The sequence below is a fragment of the Panicum hallii genome, chromosome 1 (genome assembly GCF_002211085.1).
Source record: "Panicum hallii strain FIL2 chromosome 1, PHallii_v3.1, whole genome shotgun sequence".
In the NCBI taxonomy this organism is placed as follows: Eukaryota; Viridiplantae; Streptophyta; class Magnoliopsida; order Poales; family Poaceae; genus Panicum; species Panicum hallii.
In genome coordinates this window covers 7,098,168-7,115,078 of record NC_038042.1, presented here as the reverse complement: position 1 = coordinate 7,115,078, position 16,911 = coordinate 7,098,168, and the positions used below count along the sequence as shown (strand labels likewise).

Genomic DNA, 16,911 nt, shown 5'->3' with positions numbered 1-16,911 from the left:
CTCTCATCCTATGAAACTCTCCCTCATCTCTCCTTATAATTACCCTGTCATGTTAACAAATTTGCTGATGTGGCAATATTTAATGCCTATGAAACTTCTTATGAAACCCCCACTGAGAATAGCTTTAGGATTCGCTTTTTATAAGATGGATGGCTATAGTAGTAGCGAAGAATTGAAATTGTAAAGGATAATTACTATTTTAAACTTTAACAATCTTATAATATATTATCATTTAGTTTTTATTGTGTTATCCACAAAATTATAGTTTCAAAAGTATGGGTTAAAGTTTCAAAAGTATGGGTTATGTACGGTGCATTGACATCGGCAATAAAATTTCCTGACTTCATCCATGCATATGCATGCTGGCTTTTTATACATGCTTGTATAGTTGCATTTGCTTGTATATGCATATATTTGCATTTCTCTCTTGAGAAAGTACTACGTACTCTCTCTTTGGATGGTTCAGTACGTTTCCAAATGCAGAAGAAAAGGTGGCCTCCCACTCTGCCAAGCAACAGGGTGACCGACCGGTGACACCACACGAACGATCAGAAAGAAAAGGGTGATCACGCCATCATCCACACAGCATCGCAATCAACAAATTCGTTACACCTTAGCACGGCAGAGATTATTCCAAAATAAGAGAGTGCTCATGCACGGGAGCGAGGGGAATCGGCGCAAAATAGTACAGTGTTGAGCTGTGGTTGTGTGTGAAATTCACCGGGCTGACATGACAGCCTGTTGCAGCAAAAAGAAAAAAAAAACAGATTTGCAATGGACGAAACAACTTTGAATCCACCCAATCTTTTGTATATTGACAGACGACATCCACAGTGAGGCAGCCAACACTCAACAGAACGGAACTGAGAGCTTTACTTGAAGCCCTGCACCTGAGAAGCATCTTCTGATGTTTGAGCAACCATCACATTTGTCTGATTACATCTATCAAACTGACCAAGCATTCCTTTGATCTCCTCAGAAGTGAGCGTTAGCCACGTACCATTCCACCGTCTTCCGCAGGCCCTCCTCCCACGGTCCACGGAGTGCGCTCGACCCAGCCGAGGCTCCTCAGCTTGGCATCATCGAGGAAGTACCTCCTGTCATTGAAAGGCCTGTCGACGACAAACCGGATGGCCTCCTCTGCATCAAGATCGAAATGCCTGCAAACATCTCTCGCGACATCGAGGACAGTCCTCGATCTCCCTCTCGGTTCCGATGTTGTAAACATGCCCGACTTCTCCGCGGTGGAGGATCACCTCGAAGGCCTCCGCGACGTCCTCGCAGTAGGGGAAGCTCCGGACGTTGGACCCGTCGCCGTAGACCAGGATGGGTTCCCCTCTCACGGCCAGGAGGATCAGCTTCGGGGATGAGCTTCTCGGGGAACTGGTTGGGGCCGTACACGTTGTTCCCCCGGGTGGTGATGACTGGCAGGCCGTGGGATCTCCCGTACGCCATGACAAGCATCTCCGCTCCGGCTTTCGTGGCTGCGTAGGGGTTTGTGGGGAGCAGCTGTGTCCGCCTCGTGGTTGCCAACCGCTGCATCCGCATCCGTCTCGCCATAGACCTCATCGGTGCTCACATGGATGAATTGAACCTCCGGACCTGGCCACAAGTCACCTTGCAGGCCTCGAGAAGGACATGAGTTCCATAAACGTTGTTCATGGTGAATTCTAAGGAGTTCCCGAATGAGTTGTGGACATGCGTCTGGGCTGCAAAGTGCATTATGGTATCGATGTTCTCCGTGACAAGGAGGAGGTTGACGAGATCAGCGCTCGCAACATCGCCCTTGACAAACTTGAAGCTGGGGGATGAGCAAACTGGGAGAAGGTTCTTCAGATTAGAGCAGTAGTCGAGTTCTTCAGGTTAGAGCAGTAGTCGAGCTTGTCAAGGACCACGATCTTGTAATCAGGGTAATTCTTTATTATGCGGATCGTGACATGGGAGCCGATAAACCCAGCAGCTCCTGTGATGAGGATGTTCTTAGGTTTGTATGGCGTCGCCATATCCTCTGTTCTATTACTTCTGAAATCCTTCTGTGGAAATAAAGTAGTTAAATGGGGTCAGACTTGAGAACATGGTGAAAAAACAAATGAGCTCCAAAGATACGAGTTGCTTTCAAAGTATGGGGAACATATATAATATGATCATCAAAGTTCAGGATAATAATTTAATTGTTATATTTTTTTTTATCGCTGGTGTAATGCATGGTGAAAAGTTGAACAAAAACAAAATGAACGTTTGATCAGAACATAAATGGGAAAAATTGCCTAACTACTGTCATGCGTCGAATAGAAGTGATGAGAAAAAAAATGTGTTGTACTAGTATGCATATTATTTCACAAATTCGTAGCGACCACAATCAAATAACAACTATATTTATTCAGAAACGCTAGTATGCATATTATTTCACAAGTACATTATATTCCTTTGCGACTAACAGTTCATTATATAGAGAGCTTTGGATATTAAATTTTAAATCTATAACACAAATCTTTGAAACTAGACACGCAAATTGAGGTCGCCGGGACTCACATCGCGGTGAAGCAGCGCGACCTGGCCTGCTGGGTGGTCACCGGAGCTTGGCAGCAGCAGCTAGCAGCCAGCAGGACGCCTGGGGATCGCGCGGGAGGTTCAAAGATGGTGGCGCGAAGCGAAGCTCGCCTGCGCCTGGCGCAGGTTCCCGCGGTGCTCAGCTTAGGGACGACGAATTGTCGGAGAGGAGGGCCGGAGGCCGCCAATGGCGCAGGGAGTGGGAACGCCCTTTGTTTCTCTCGGCGCTCTCCGCTAACGAATGCAGGCAGGGGTCAGGGGAAGAGGAGCTGAGCAGCAACTGGCGGCAGAGAGCTGAAGCGGAACGAAAACCCAGAACAGGCACGAAAGAGACCGACGTGGAGTCGTGGATCACTGCTTGCCACGCATGTATGTATCTTGATTCGTCAAAACGAACTACTATTTAAAATAGAGGAGTATCTCGATAACCCTCGATCCAAATTCGTTGTTTCGCTCCTGTTCTTATTTTGGGTTAATAATATTTCTTTTCGTAAAGTTGGTATACATAGTTGGCAGTTCCAGTACTTGAAACGTTCTATCTCAGGAGAAAGGAAAAAGGATAGTGACCGGTGTTGAGGTACCCCTCACCTTCCTGGGGCTGATATTCTAATATTTTTATTTGATAAAGACGGATGCGAAACATAAATGTTGCCTGCTCCGCACTCCAAATAATCTTCTATCCGGCTACGTGTATAGTACTCACAGAAAGTGGCAACATAATCTTCTTTTATAATCCACTGGGTGAGAGAGAATTTAATGACGAACACAAGAGAAGGCGTGATGCTTTCAGTGTACCAGCTACAAATATTAAAATCTAAGGATTCTTCCTTGGTATAAAAGGAAAATTTCATCAGCTAAAAAATCAAAGTACTAGCTGTTAGATTGTTAGGGACCAGCAGATTAAAGACATAAGGGTGGAGAATCATTGCTGGCACAACAAAAGTTGTACACACATACTGAACATTTCAACTCCTCAGCAAGTAGCACATATGGTCTCTACAACAAATTGGGGAATCACCATGTTGCCAAATACTATAAAGCAGCTGTGAATCAACCTATAGAGGAGATATGCTGCTAAGTATAACAAGTAAACATTCTAACGAACCGTTCGCGACGAATGGTTGCGCTACAAGCTAAGAATGGTTGCTGCATTTTTCTGTTGTATCGGCTCTGCTGGCCTTCAGTTTGCTGCCACCTTCCTGTTTGGCTCAAAGACGTACTTGATCAACGAGGCTTTGATCGGCAGCAACTCGGGGAACTCCTCCTTCAGCTTGGTGGTGTCCATCTCGTTGTTGCTCCGGGGCGCGACGATGACCTTGGCCTGCTCCTCGAGGGTGAAGTTTGTCCACTTGAAGCTAGGGTCAATGTACTGCTTGTACATCTCCAGGATCTCGTTGTGGCTGACGACGCCAGGGTTGGTGAAGTTATAGATGCCCCGCAGGTTCCTCTTCGCCATCTCGATTGAGATAGGCAGGAGCTCGTCCAATATTGTCATGCTGTTTGGGATGTTCACCACCTTGTCGTAACGGCTAATCTTTGTCACGAAATTCCGGGGGTTGCTAAGGTCAGAAGATATTGGCATCCGGACACGCAGGGTGCAGACATTCTCATACTCCTTCAGTAGCTCCTCGACCTGCACTTTCCAGAGAGAAAATAACTGCATGCTTCTTTCACCATATACACATGAAAATACCAACTTTAGATTTAAGACAAAACCCATGTTAAAAACATTGAAGAGAGAAAAAACCCATCATTACATGGGCACCAAGCATTTTACCAGCTTACCATTGCCTTGGTCTTCGAGTAGAATGAACCAGTAAAATTTGGTGTGTCCTCCTCCTTGAAGCCGACACCTGACCCTTCAGGATGATGTGCATCATATTCGAATATGCACCCTGTGGCATAGTTTATCATCAATAAGCCATGCTCCCTACACACATCAGCTAGAGTCAAGGTACCCACAACATTGGTACGGATGGTGTCTGGCTTGTGTGATTCACACCAGTCAACATTGGGTCTGCCCGTAACACCAGCAGCATTAAAGACATGTGTTGGCTTAATAGTTTGGATGTCCAGGATGAGTGAAGAACGCTCTTGCAAGCGACCTTTTCCATATTCATATGGGATTCCTTGCTTCTCACATATTTTTCCAAGAAGTCCACCAATCCATCCAGTCCTACCATATATCAAGAACTTGAAGGGATGCGTTTCTAGAACACTATCTGATGTTGGAGCTACCTCTGTCTGAATGTTATTAAACTGAGCAAGCATTCCTTTAATCTCCTTAGAGCCCTCACACCCTCCAGGCATCACCATCGCCTTTGGATGAGGCAACAATGCCCCAGAAACATCACCCCAGTAGTTGGAATTAGCCACATACCATTCCATCGTCTTCCTCAGGCCGTCCTCCCAGTGAGTGCGCTCAGACCATCCAAGGCTCTTGAGCTTCTCATCGTCGAGGAAGTACCTCTGATCATTGAAAGGCCTGTTGTCAACAAACTTGATAGCTTTGTTGGCTTCCAGATTGAAAAGCTTGCATATATCTTTTGCCACATTCATGACCGTCCTCTCTTTCTTTGTCCCAATGTTGTATACGTGCCCGACTTCTCCACGATGAAGAATGACCTCAAATGCCTCGGCAACATCCTCACAATAGAGGTAGCTCCGGACATTGGATCCATCACCATGGATTGGAAGGGGTTCCCCTCTCATGGCCAAGAGAATGAACTTTGGGATGAGTTTCTCAGGGAACTGATTAGGACCGTAGACATTGTTTCCCCGAGTAGTGATGACCGGAAGACCATAGGATCTCCCATAGGCCATAACAAGCATTTCTGCTCCAGCTTTGGTGGCTGCATAGGGGTTTGTCGGGAGCAGCTGTGACGCCTCATGGTTGCCAACCACTGCATCCTCATCTGTCTCTCCGTAGACCTCATCAGTGCTGACATGGATGAACCTCTTGATCTGGCCAGTGATCTGCCGGCAGGCCTCAAGAAGGACATGCGTACCATAAATGTTGTTCTTGGTGAACTCAAAAGAGTTTCCAAATGAATTGTCGACATGTGTCTGGGCAGCAAAGTGCATCACAGTGTCAATGTTCTCTGTGACAAGGATGAAGTTGACAAGATCGGCACTCGCAATATCTCCCTTGACAAACTTGAAGTTGGGAGACGAGCTTATAGGGAGCAGGTTCTTCAGATTAGAACAGTAGTCAAGCTTGTCAAGGATGACAATGTTGTAATCAGGGTACTTCTTGACAATACGGGTTGCAACATGGGAGGCAATAAACCCAGCAGCTCCCGTAATGAGGATGTTCTTTGGTTTGTATGGTGTTGCCATAGCCTTAGTAATGGTACTCCTGGATGCTGCTGTTAAAGCAAATTGTCTTAATAGTATTAGACTTCATACTTTTTCTATGAAAAAAAAATATTGTACTTCATAATATGATGATAAATAAATTCAGTATTGTATATATATTACTTGAATTTAGACAGGGGTAAAACAATGTGATTCTCGTGGTCAGGATGACAATTTCCTTGTTAAATATTTCGTCACTGATTACCACCAGAAATTGGACAGAGCAAATTAATGCCGGAATTCGGATGACAGGCTGCAAATGCCATTGGGGAAAAAGCCTCTAAATGGTCTAAATACAGGCTCTTGCAGTTAACTCTCGTAATATTAAACTCCAACTCTACCTCTACCAATATATGCCAGGCAGTGTAACGCTGCCGGCCGCTTAAAAAAAAAGTAAGTAAAGGAAGAATGCTACCATTACGATTTACGAACCATATTCCAAAGTTCGATTTGCCCTAAGAAATTAACTATGAAAGTAAATCACTCTGATGATAGGAAGACTGAAAGTGTATGTATGCGTGACAAAGTATTCTGCACTGTCTAAAACCACATGCATGGCTGAAACTGTGTTGAAAAAGATGCCACATCCTTTTGCAACCTCTAGTTCTGAAAGCACAACTTGGAGTATATTACGAAGCATTTCCTCTGTTTACGAGAGAATGGTAGTGCTGCATTCAGTTTTGTACAGTAGCTAGCTGATCTCTTCCTACAATACCGTAACCTTCCGAAAGAAAGACTTGAGCAACCAAATTACGAGGCTAGGAAAACTTTTCTAGCAATGTCGGTCGGTGTGCGAAACAGATTAAACAGGCATAACTGCATAAGCGAATTTGCATTGCGTGGATGCTTAACTGACTCACCTGACGGGGGCGGAGGAGGAGAGGAAGCAGGCCGCCGCGGTCGATGAGAGCTAGCGAGGGCGGAGGGGCTGCTATTAAATGGATCGGACTCGGCGGGGGCGGCGGTGCCCCCGGGAGGAGGGCGGCGGGCCCGGCGGGTCGGAGAAGCCGGCCCGCCGCGGTGGGGGGTAGGTTTGGTAGGCGGTGCGGCGGAGACGGCGCCCGCTTGAATTGAATGCGTTTAGCGAGAGAGCGCTGACGTGGCGTCGGTGATGATGGATTACCTGCCAGCTGACGTCGCGCCCCTACCAACACCCGTCAATTCGGTCACGTGAGTCTCTCACTGTCTGGTGGGCCACGTCGTGGAATGGACATTTTGGGGGTAGGCGTGTCATGTGGCTCGTGCCATGCGTAGGTGGGTAGCTCGTCTTCCATCATAATTGTGGGCTTCGGCGCTAATGGAGGCAGCCCCGACCACGAACCCTACCTACTTATGGCTAGTGCAAGTGTCAAGTGTGCAACCTGCCTGCCCAACTTCAAGACTCCACGGCAGACTGCACCTCAACTCTTGCTCAGATTTCCTCGGATGGCTCTCATAATGCAATGAGCAAACTGACAGTCACATGGACAACTCTGCGCAGATGGCTCCAATAGATGTATAATTTTTACTATATATCTTATATATCTAGATGCATAGCAAAATCTGTGTACCTAGATTTGTTAAAATAATCTACATTTTGGAACGGAGGGAATATCTTACGAGAGACAACAGTCTCGTACTTGCAAAAGAAAAAGCTCACAAGGCACAAATCAGAGAGACACGCGTAGAGCTGAGTATTAACCTGACGGACTTTACAGTCAGGACCTGAAACCAACAGAACTAAGCCTAACTTCTGACTTCGGAGGCTCGGAGCCAGTATGGCCAAAGAAAGAAAAACGCCGAGCGCATCAGACCGTCAGGAGTATTGCTAACCTGCTGTATGGCACAAGAAAACTAGCTCCCCATGCCCACACAGAATCCTGATACGTGCACCTAATTTTCGATTGTGCACGACAGGAACTGCATCTCCAAATAAAAGCATTCCCAGACACACATTATTTTAGACATCTATTTAATTGCTAGATGCAGTATGTGAACCTGCCAACTTACAGGTGGGAATCAGCTTGCTCGGTACAAAGGCATAACTACTTTCATCATCAACCAGAAGCCATACAAGTCTTGATTCACAGTTCAGAACTTGGTTCATCACATCCGCAAGTGCATCAGGGCCCAAGGATCTGGACATCATCAGACGAACCATCTGTAGCATGCCACACCTAAAACCTAAATGCAGCTTGAAATTGAGCAGTCTTTTACTCAGCCTTGACATTCTGGTAGACCACCCTGTTCTATTCCGAAAACAGACATATACATGCTTCTTTCATAATCCACCCACATCCTCTGCGCAATACCATCCCTCAATGCATTACCCATGTCACATTCATTGTTGAAAGCTGCAACATCGTAGCCATACGTATCATCACCACTAGGAAGAGTCACAGTTTTACGGGACACAAATGGGATTGTCTGGCCACTCAACAATTCTTCATCACCTCCTTGTCTCTGAATTACGTTATGCAGAGCTACTGCCGCTGCTGGAATCTTCAGTTGAGTATCTTTTCGGTAAGATGTTGCAACATTTAGAATTGGAAATCGCATCTTCAGCATGCCTACAGCACGCTTTATGTGCCCATGCAGCTGTGCATGGCGAAGATTGAAAAGCTCTCTGTAGTCTCGTGGTTGGAAATTGCTCTGTTCTTGCTCTTCAGTATGGTAAGGGACATCTATATAAGGAGCAAGAAAAGATGGCGTGTTTGCATAACCCCTGTCAACCAGAAAGTACTTGCCTACTGGGACTTGAAATCCGGATTCAATAGCAGAATATAAGACTGCTGCATCAGATGCAGACCCTTCTCGTCCACAAGAAACATAGACAAAATTCAAATCAAAATCACAGGCAAGCATCACGTTCTGAGAAATGGATTCTTGTCTATTTCGGTACGGAGCTGCTTCACTATCTGATATTGTCATAGGGACATGAATTCCATCGATTGCTCCAACACAGTTCTGCAAGGGAAAATAAATCCTGAAGGTAACAGAAAAGGATAGAAAATTCTAATGCATACAGCGACAAGTTATACTGACCTCAAAGTAAGGCCCATAACATGGATCAGATGATATTTTCGAATGGGTTTGAGTTGAAGGTGGCTTGACGAATTCACCAGTCATTGCTGTGACTGCATCAAAGCATGCCTTGATATGTCTGTGGATAGTTTCTGTACTGTGCTTGAATCTGCCACTTAGTTTTTGAAAGCTAGCATTTCGAGATAGCATGTAAATAAATATGCCAATTTTCCCTTCTACAGAAACACCCTTAGTATTTCTCAAAAGATTGTTTGACCTAAGAAAGCGTGAAAGTTCTAGGAGAACACGAGGCTCAACTCGAAGTTTACCATAGCCTTGGCCCCGGTCATCTTCAAGCACTTTACAAATCCATTTTGCATCACCAAACACTGATGCTTGACCTGTAGTTTTAATTCCAGTACCAGCACTACGCTTTGATGTTTGACCTGGAGTTTCAATTTCAGTAGTTGCTAGATACAAAGCTGGCAAGATGAACAGCATCAGCTCATCATCATCATCATCATCATCATCTCCTTCCTCATCATCACCATCTTCTTCTTCTTCCTCCTCTTCTTCCTCAAAGTCACTAGAGTCCTCAGGATCCATTCTCTCAAAATATACTAGTATTGAAGAAGACCAGATTTAAGATGAAGGGTTGCAGGCAAAATATACATGTAAAAAAGAAATTGAAATGTTGGAAACAAAATCAGGCTGAAGTTGAAAAGAAGACACAGTGGTACTAGAATGCAATAGACGATTTCCATGATTGCTAAAACAGAAGACACAATTGCATGTTGATAAAATACCACTCTTACAAGTAATTTTCACAAGCAGAGATCTGAAACCTTGTATCCGACTTGCACAGTTTAAGATTGGCATGATTTGCACAAATCTAACATTTTGTAAGGCATGTGAACATAGGGCGATTCAGGGCCATGAACAAAATGTGAAATGTCCGGAAAAAAGGTGAAATGTCAATGGATTTCGTATTGATTACTAAATTATTCAGCACAGGAACAGAAAGCATTAGGAACAACAATCCGCCATGTAACAAACAATGCAGCGGAATGGATGATAGGCTATAAAATTAGTACTAGAAAACTAGCAATAGCCCGAGTAACGATGGATATACAGCACAATGTAGGCGAACCAAAGCACTAGTTTCTGCAACCTTGATGGGAAGCAGGAGGGAAGGCCTGGATGGGATCGAGGAGGCGTCGGGGGCTACCTGAGATGCCGGCGGATCGAAGCCGCTTTCGCCGGATGGGAAGAGAACGTGACGGAGAAGGGGACGGCCCAATTCGTAGCCGGAAGGAGAGGGGCGGGGACGGAGAGGAAGTCGAGAAACCCACAGGTGAGTACGGTGACCGCGGCGAGGGCACGCTTCGCCGAGCAAACTGAAACCCTCGCGCAGCAGCAAGGAGAAGAAAGCACTGGTCTTACCAGGCCGGGTGGGTGGTGATGCGACAGTCGGGTATGCGGCCCACGTTTGTACATGGGCCCAGCCCATCTACGTAAGAAAGTCAACGGCGCTCACTTCACTGAAGCAAGGCAAGTCAAACTAGCCTTCCCTCCGATGAGATCCCGACCCAAATCTCTCTCGGATTCGGGATCCCGCAGCGAAATCTCCCCTTCCAATCTCCATCAGCGCCGACTAATGACACGCGAAATGCACGCCATCCTCGCCGGGATCCCGCAGTCGCTCCGGCCCGCGGTGCTGATCGCCTCGACGTGCGCGCTGCTGCTCCTCGCCACCGCCCTCCTGCTCCCCCGCGCCCCTCCTGCCCCGCCGCTGACCACCGGCCCCGCCTCGGACTCCGACGCCGCCGCCGCCGTCCGCCTCGACGCGCGCGTCACCCGGCGGAGCGGCAACGAGGTGCTGTGGCAGCTGCCGCACCCGTCGACCCCGCTGCGGGCCTCGCTGTTCGCCGCGCCCGGGTGCACCATCCGCGCCACCGACTTCTTCGACGCCTCCCCGGGCTGCCCGCGCTGCGCGGGGCTCCCCGAAGAACGCCGCTTCACCCGCGCTGCTCTTTCCCGCGGGTACGCCGTCCTCGCCGTCTCCAGCCGCGCCGAGTGCTGGTCCCTCGACGCCGGCGGCGGGGAGGAGGGCAGCGAGCTCGCCGCTGTCGAGTCCATCATCAAGTGGTGGACCACGGAGGAGTTTCCCCAGCTCGCGGGCCTCCCGATCGTCGGCATCGGCGCGTCCTCGGGTGGGTACTTCCTCTCCGCGCTCGCGGCGAGGGTCAGGTTCAGCAGCGTCGTTGTCATGATCGCCGAGGGCGTGTACGGGGCCATGGCCGACATCCCGGCCGGGTACCCGCCGGCGCTGTTCGTGCACATGCCCAAGGACGCCGAGAGGGCGGGGCTGGTGGCGGACAGCTTGGGCAAGCTCAAAGCAAAGCGCGTCGACGTGCGGGAGATCCGGTGCGATGAGTTCGCCGTGAGCGCGGAGTTCCTGGCGGAGAGGGTGCCGGGACTCACCCGCGCCGTCGCCGACGCGCTGGTGGACGTGCTGCGCCGGAAGTTATTCGTGGATGAGAAGGGGTTTCTGAAGAAGGACGGGAGGAGCACACCGTGGAAGAAGGCGGCGGAGGAGGCCAAGGTCTTGCCTGAGGGGTTCAATCTGGAGAGGCATGTCAACGAGGAGCTGAATGTTGCCTATGCATACCATGAGTTCACCAGCCTCAAGAATACTGAGATCTTCGAATGGTTCGAGTCCCATATATTAGGACTGAAGCCTGAAGGTATGCCGCGGTGAACCGAGTAATTGAGCAAATCAATGTCATGGAATTCTGCTGATTGTTAGAAGATGAATGAATTTTGACCATTATCCACATAGCTGGAAAGCAAAATCTTATGTAAGACTTCTGCTCACAGCTTATATTGTACAGTGTCCACGTGTAGTTTCTGATATGTTTGTATTTCTCTTTGCCACTGATGTTCCTTGTAAGTGCAAATTATAGAAAGCAAGAAAATGTGTTGATTCAAGGATTCCAGATTTCTTTGGACTGTGCATAGATTGATTGGCATCTCATGTTGTAGTGTCTGAATCTTTGGTCTGATCCAACCAAGTTAACATATTAAAGACCTCACTATGCAGTGCAATCACACATTTCGTTGCTAACAATCATTATATTCATCTGCAAAGTGTGCATTGTGTCAGTTAACAGAGTTATACGTACAGTCTGTCATAAAAATAACTTGGAAACGGAATTATCCCCATGTGAATCGAGATATGGAATAGTTAGCTCTAATGCACCCTGAACAATTGTGCAATCACAATGCAAATCTTCTCAATTTTTTTTGCTAATTTTTTAGGCGTCTTAGATAATCAATTTAATTCTGCACAATAATGCTGCATATACTAGAATGTCTGTTAGAGGCTGAGAACCGTGCTGATTAACAGCAATTTATCACAGGCATAGAGTAGTATCAAGATGTTTGTTTGAGATTTTTTTGCCTCTAGTACCTTGGTCCTGGGTTTGCTTTGAAAGGTGTTTTGAAGAAGATAGAGCAAGGGCATAATATAATCATTGAACATGAGCACCACTGCTTCTGGGTGAATGAACATCCAATATTTTGCTGGAAAGGGGCCTGCCACCACTTATCCTTACTAGTGAGATTCCCCAATTCAGGTCTATCTGGCAGTTTAGCCAGATGCAGATTAACATCTGTGCAAAAATAAAAGTTATTTAAAGTGAACACAATACTGTTGACTCCTAAAGTATACCACAATTGATATTTTAAGCAAAAAAATTAACAAGTTAAATACTTATTCAGGCACTGAATATTTTTACCCAGGAATAAGTTGTATAGAAATAGCAGTATCTCTCGATTTGGGTATGTTCATAATAGCAGTATCACTGTTACCGCCTGCTTTGCAGGGTAGTATCATCTACTATTAAGACTCAGCTCTTTACTCCAAATTTCACCTGGATGAAGTTATAAACAACTATGAGTAAATTGGCACTTAACATTTCATCGCACATCCAACTTTCTGAAGATTAGCTGAAGTGATAGGTCAAACTGATCATACTCATAGTTCATGGATTAAACTGTATACATCCTTTGTTTAAATCCAAAATATCCATCCTAGTTTATCTCAAGGTTTGCCCTGTGGAGTATTTGGATGATTTTACCAAGAATACAGTTAGTTCATTCACCAGATCCACTAGAGGAAACATGTAGCTAGTTCTAGCCCTTATTTTTTTTTCTGGTTGAAGAGATATTTAATGTCATATGGAGTTTGAAATTGTGACAATTTTAGCTGTTCTTTGTTGGAGTATAGACAATAAGTCATCCAGCAATCGTGAACTTCTAATATTGAAACTGGACTAGGACTATTCTTCTGTTCAAAGTTCAAAACTGGACATAGAAAGAATTTGCAATTAAGCTCAGAAACAGGAAAAGGGTTTACAGCATCCAGCATATCTTAGATAGTGGTACGAAATGAAAAAATAAATGAAATCAAAATAAATTCATCAATATATATTATTGGATGGTAATATTACATGACAAACCAATAAATTACAGGAAATTCGTCAACGTATCTTAGAGGTGATATTACACAAGAAGCCAAAAAAAAAAGGAAATTCGTGAAGGAGAAAAATGAAGGGTATTCATTTAGACAGGAAAACAATTTAGACAGGAAACATCCTTGTCTAGTAGTGGTATTCATTTGCCTTCTTGAAGATCCCAGCCTGGGCAGAAGCAGCACCGTCAGAGGTAATGGCCACAACGATGCAATCCTTCACCTGCTGTGTGGTAAAAGGAAACTTCTTGTTCACGATGGAGTTGAGGTATGCAGCTGCTCCCTCACGTAGCAGAGCACCAACGCCATCCGTTCTGGTGTTTGAGAGTGCATCATGCAGATTCTCAAGCTTCTTGCCGACAATTAAACTGCAGGCAGTACCAAAAGTCTTGCCGAGGTTGCCAAGGGATCCAACAACTGCAGTGATCATGTCTGGGTGGCTCTTCCAGTAGCTGCAATTTTCATGCCAAAATGATCATGTTAAAATTTTTCGCTCTTTGATGTTTGATACTTATGATGTTTACTCATATGGGCTCTTACTCGCAGGATCCAGTGAATCCGTGCTTTGGAATTTCAGGGATTCCATAGGAAGGTGTACTTGGGGTACTTGGTGTAGAGCCGTAAGATGGTGTCGGCGTTGTGCTGTAATCGGGTGTTGGCGTTGGCTTGTACCCACCTCCTGTCCCGTACATCGGAGTTGGGGAGCTACCATCTGGTAAGATATATAGTTCACCAACTCTTATTTCAGAAGCATGCATAAGCCACTTGCTTTGATTTGCATAATTCTGATGGTCAGAAAGCATGCAGTTTATGTTGGGCAGAACAATCTTTTCTCGTTGCATTATTTAGCTAGATGTTATATGCAGTGTTCTCTAAAATATTAACATTCTTGATTCTGCAGTATAATACAACATTTCACAATATTGCAAAGTCTGAACTATTACTACTACAAAGGACTGATCAAATAAATATGTTACACAAAAGGAGGGTCAGAGAAAATACAGCTGGGAGCAGATGAGTAGGTCTTCTGCTCAGACAACTCTGCCAGGCTCCTGCATGAGCTCAGGCTGACGAGCCCCACTAGGACAGCACTGACAAGAATAACCTTGGTGGCCATCTTGCTCTCAACGTCTACAACAAGACTGAATATATGGCTGAAGAACTGGTTGAAAAACTAGAGATGCTTGAGTTGATGAACTGAGTACCCTTCGGGCACATATATATACATTCGAGTAGTGCTCTACAGTTCCATTGATGCTATTGCATACATGTTCATCAGACTGTTAGTAGTTGGCCAACATTTAATGATCTTGGTTTGTCCAGCTTGTCATGGCGGTGATCTGCTTGCTCTTAACTAGCAAAGTGAAGAGCTTACACACTGAGAATTTTAACCCAACTTCTTTTGTCCGAAAATTTTGCACAGAGAGAGAGAGAGAGAAGAGGAAACTGAGGCTGTGGTAGCTTAGAGCTTCCCTGGACTTTGGACAGGTTTCTTTTGACAGAGAATGAGGATATTTCCCCGTCCTGCAGATTTAATTGGAACCTCTGCCTGCCACCTACTCAGTTAACTATACCTCGAGCTGGATTCGACGATCTGATCCCTGAATTGACATACTGAATCTGTTGAAGTTATTGATGGAAACATGGGTTTGGAGTGCTTCTCTGGTCCAGCTGAAACACGGAAGGATGTAACTAGTTTATTCTGAATAACTATGGAGAAGCTGAAGGTATTTTGGCCCAACTTAAATGCACAGGATTTTTCCAGATTTCATCACAAGTCTGATATCTTCACAGGCACATCTGGTAACTTATTTGAAACTGATTCCCACTGCAAATTTTACTCCTGCACATTCAAAATTTTGCTTATAGCCTGTCAGAATAGTGATGCCCATAGTCCTCTGCATTTCTGTTTATTATTCTGATTGCACCTGCCTAGCTTTTAGTGCGTTACTGTAGTTACTGTGCGTTTCTGCAGCATCCATCCATCACATCGCACCTGGTACCATGTTTTTAGCCCCTGAATGTGATGCCGTCTGCCATTTACAAATTACAAGGGCCTCCTCTATTTTTACAACATCGTCGGACATGTTACTGTATTGCTAATGAACTCAAATGAGTGACTCGTGTGCAGCTCCCTTCGGAATTACGACTATGTGCTGACCTAATATGCAAAGTTCAGAAATGATCATCAGTACATTGGTCCAATTTGCAAGGTCCCTCTCTTCGGATGGAAACTTCAGAAACATGAGGCGGACACGCTCACCTCTAACACCAGGTTGCCCTCCAAGGCTCCAATCAAGGAGGTAGCACAAGAACGCCCCGATCGAGGCCCAGCAGCTGTACTTGCACAGGAGGTGATTGGCCCCGATCGAGGAGATTGAGATGCCATGTGATCTCTCGTGGATCTGCCGGCCGGAGCTTTACAGAGTTGGGACGGCCGGGCAGATGGGAGCTTAGCTGCTGCACTGTGGCCGCCATTTTTGAACTGTGCAGCTCCTTTGATGAGCGGTGATGCGCCGGGTCCTTCGAGAGAGCACATGTACAAACATCTCCCTTGCGCTCATTTCCCATTGACCGAATATATTAAATTCCGTACTGTTTTTTCGGTGCGGTTATTTTTACTTGCTTATTCTCAAACCTGTTTGTGTGGATGGCAGCGCAGCTCTATTTCAGCTGAAATTCATGCTGGTGCTGCAGGTTACTAGAGGATGGTGGGAGTTTGTCGGTGGAAGGAGTCTCGCTGCTATTATGAGCCCATTTTTGTAGCTGTGGCATTGAAAGGGGGCATCTAGTGCAAGTCGCAGAACTCGACATATAGTAGTGGGCATTATTTGGATTCGGTGCAAAAGAAAAGATTCACTGGAGCATTTGGATTTGGTGCACAATACTGGGATCCAAATTCTAAAGACCTATGGTTCAAATCTGAACAAAAGTTGAAAAAATTGAGAAATTAAATAAGTGCCAAGCAAAGATACCATGTGCAAGCAGGAACTGCTTTCTCTGATTTATAAAATACAAGCCGCTTTTTAGACTTGAGTGTATGAATTAAGGGAGGAATTAGATGATGATGCTTCCCTTCATATTAAAGCAAATCTTGTACCCGCTCTCTCACCCTCATTAGATAGCATCATATATAGCAAAAAGGATAGCATCATAGCACAATTAAGTAAGGTGGCGTTTGGATAGTCGGAAATGAGTGCTGGGAATAGGAAATGATGCTTGGGAAAGTTGGCTCAGAGGTGTGGCAGTAGCACCAATTATCAGTAGAATTGTCGAGCACTGCTGGCATGTGTGCCCGAAGGTAGCTCAATTCATCAATTATCATATGACGTGTGGCAATAGCAGCATCTCTCTGCTAGTAGATCGAATGGGGTATGAAAAAGAATCGTCTTCATCTCTATGGCCTCCTTTGGCTCAAACTAGCTCCTTAGGGCAGGATGAGGATTCCAATGCAGCTTTGGTCGGTA

At 45.8% G+C, this 16,911-nt stretch overlaps 4 protein-coding genes and 1 pseudogene across 8 annotated transcripts; 1 reads left to right on the top strand and 4 right to left on the bottom strand.

Moving 5' to 3' along the window:
* Positions 1 to 945: 945 nt before the first annotated feature.
* Positions 946 to 1,863, bottom strand: LOC112895326 (annotated as a pseudogene).
* A 1,587-nt stretch (positions 1,864 to 3,450) lies between these two features.
* On the bottom strand, positions 3,451 to 6,931 carry LOC112899646 (trifunctional UDP-glucose 4,6-dehydratase/UDP-4-keto-6-deoxy-D-glucose 3,5-epimerase/UDP-4-keto-L-rhamnose-reductase RHM1-like). The gene is made up of 3 exons (XM_025968206.1): positions 6,768 to 6,931; positions 4,336 to 5,918; positions 3,451 to 4,183 (listed from the first exon to the last, which is right to left on the bottom strand). The coding sequence occupies exons 2-3, from the start codon at positions 5,887 to 5,889 to the stop codon at positions 3,731 to 3,733; spliced, it is 2,007 nt and encodes a 668-aa protein (XP_025823991.1). The 5' UTR covers positions 5,890 to 5,918; positions 6,768 to 6,931; the 3' UTR covers positions 3,451 to 3,730.
* A 625-nt stretch (positions 6,932 to 7,556) lies between these two features.
* On the bottom strand, positions 7,557 to 10,379 carry LOC112879567. Its single transcript, XM_025943846.1, has 3 exons — positions 10,139 to 10,379; positions 8,932 to 9,530; positions 7,557 to 8,853 (listed from the first exon to the last, which is right to left on the bottom strand). The coding sequence occupies exons 2-3, from the start codon at positions 9,514 to 9,516 to the stop codon at positions 8,104 to 8,106; spliced, it is 1,335 nt and encodes a 444-aa protein (XP_025799631.1). The 5' UTR covers positions 9,517 to 9,530; positions 10,139 to 10,379; the 3' UTR covers positions 7,557 to 8,103.
* Positions 10,380 to 10,485: 106 nt separating this feature from the next.
* On the top strand, positions 10,486 to 16,475 carry LOC112903347. Of its 5 annotated transcripts, XM_025972607.1 has the most exons (7): positions 10,486 to 12,529; positions 13,447 to 13,712; positions 13,819 to 13,874; positions 13,991 to 14,159; positions 14,346 to 15,247; positions 15,576 to 15,983; positions 16,142 to 16,475. In XM_025972607.1, the coding sequence occupies exon 1, from the start codon at positions 10,487 to 10,489 to the stop codon at positions 11,669 to 11,671; it is 1,185 nt and encodes a 394-aa protein (XP_025828392.1). In that variant the 5' UTR covers position 10,486; the 3' UTR covers positions 11,672 to 12,529; positions 13,447 to 13,712; positions 13,819 to 13,874; positions 13,991 to 14,159; positions 14,346 to 15,247; positions 15,576 to 15,983; positions 16,142 to 16,475. The 5 variants fall into 5 exon arrangements, with proteins under 5 accessions (XP_025828392.1, XP_025828385.1, XP_025828380.1 ...); XM_025972600.1 differs by having other exon boundaries at positions 10,486 to 11,771; positions 13,819 to 14,159; XM_025972595.1 differs by having other exon boundaries at positions 13,819 to 14,159.
* Positions 13,389 to 14,617, bottom strand: LOC112903379 (protodermal factor 1-like). The gene is made up of 3 exons (XM_025972632.1): positions 14,447 to 14,617; positions 13,985 to 14,156; positions 13,389 to 13,896 (listed from the first exon to the last, which is right to left on the bottom strand). Exons 1-3 carry the CDS (start codon positions 14,559 to 14,561, stop codon positions 13,575 to 13,577), a joined length of 609 nt encoding a protein of 202 aa, XP_025828417.1. The 5' UTR covers positions 14,562 to 14,617; the 3' UTR covers positions 13,389 to 13,574.
* Positions 16,476 to 16,911: the final 436 nt, after the last annotated feature.

Coding starts and splice junctions, on each gene's coding strand:
- LOC112903347 (XM_025972619.1), top strand. CDS start 10,487: ATGAGATCCCGACCCAAATCTCTCTCGGATTCGGGATCCCGCAGCGAA.
- LOC112903379 (XM_025972632.1), bottom strand. CDS start 14,561: ATGGCCACCAAGGTTATTCTTGTCAGTGCTGTCCTAGTGGGGCTCGTC. Junction 14,157..14,446: donor CTACTCATCTGCTCCCAGCT/GTATTTTCTCTG, acceptor ATATCTTACCAG/ATGGTAGCTCCCCAACTCCG. Junction 13,897..13,984: donor GGATTCACTGGATCCTGCGA/GTAAGAGCCCAT, acceptor TGAAAATTGCAG/CTACTGGAAGAGCCACCCAG.
- LOC112879567 (XM_025943846.1), bottom strand. CDS start 9,516: ATGGATCCTGAGGACTCTAGTGACTTTGAGGAAGAAGAGGAGGAAGAA. Junction 8,854..8,931: donor GTTATGGGCCTTACTTTGAG/GTCAGTATAACT, acceptor TTTCCCTTGCAG/AACTGTGTTGGAGCAATCGA.
- LOC112899646 (XM_025968206.1), bottom strand. CDS start 5,889: ATGGCAACACCATACAAACCAAAGAACATCCTCATTACGGGAGCTGCT. Junction 4,184..4,335: donor ACTCGAAGACCAAGGCAATG/GTAAGCTGGTAA, acceptor TGGAAAGTGCAG/GTCGAGGAGCTACTGAAGGA.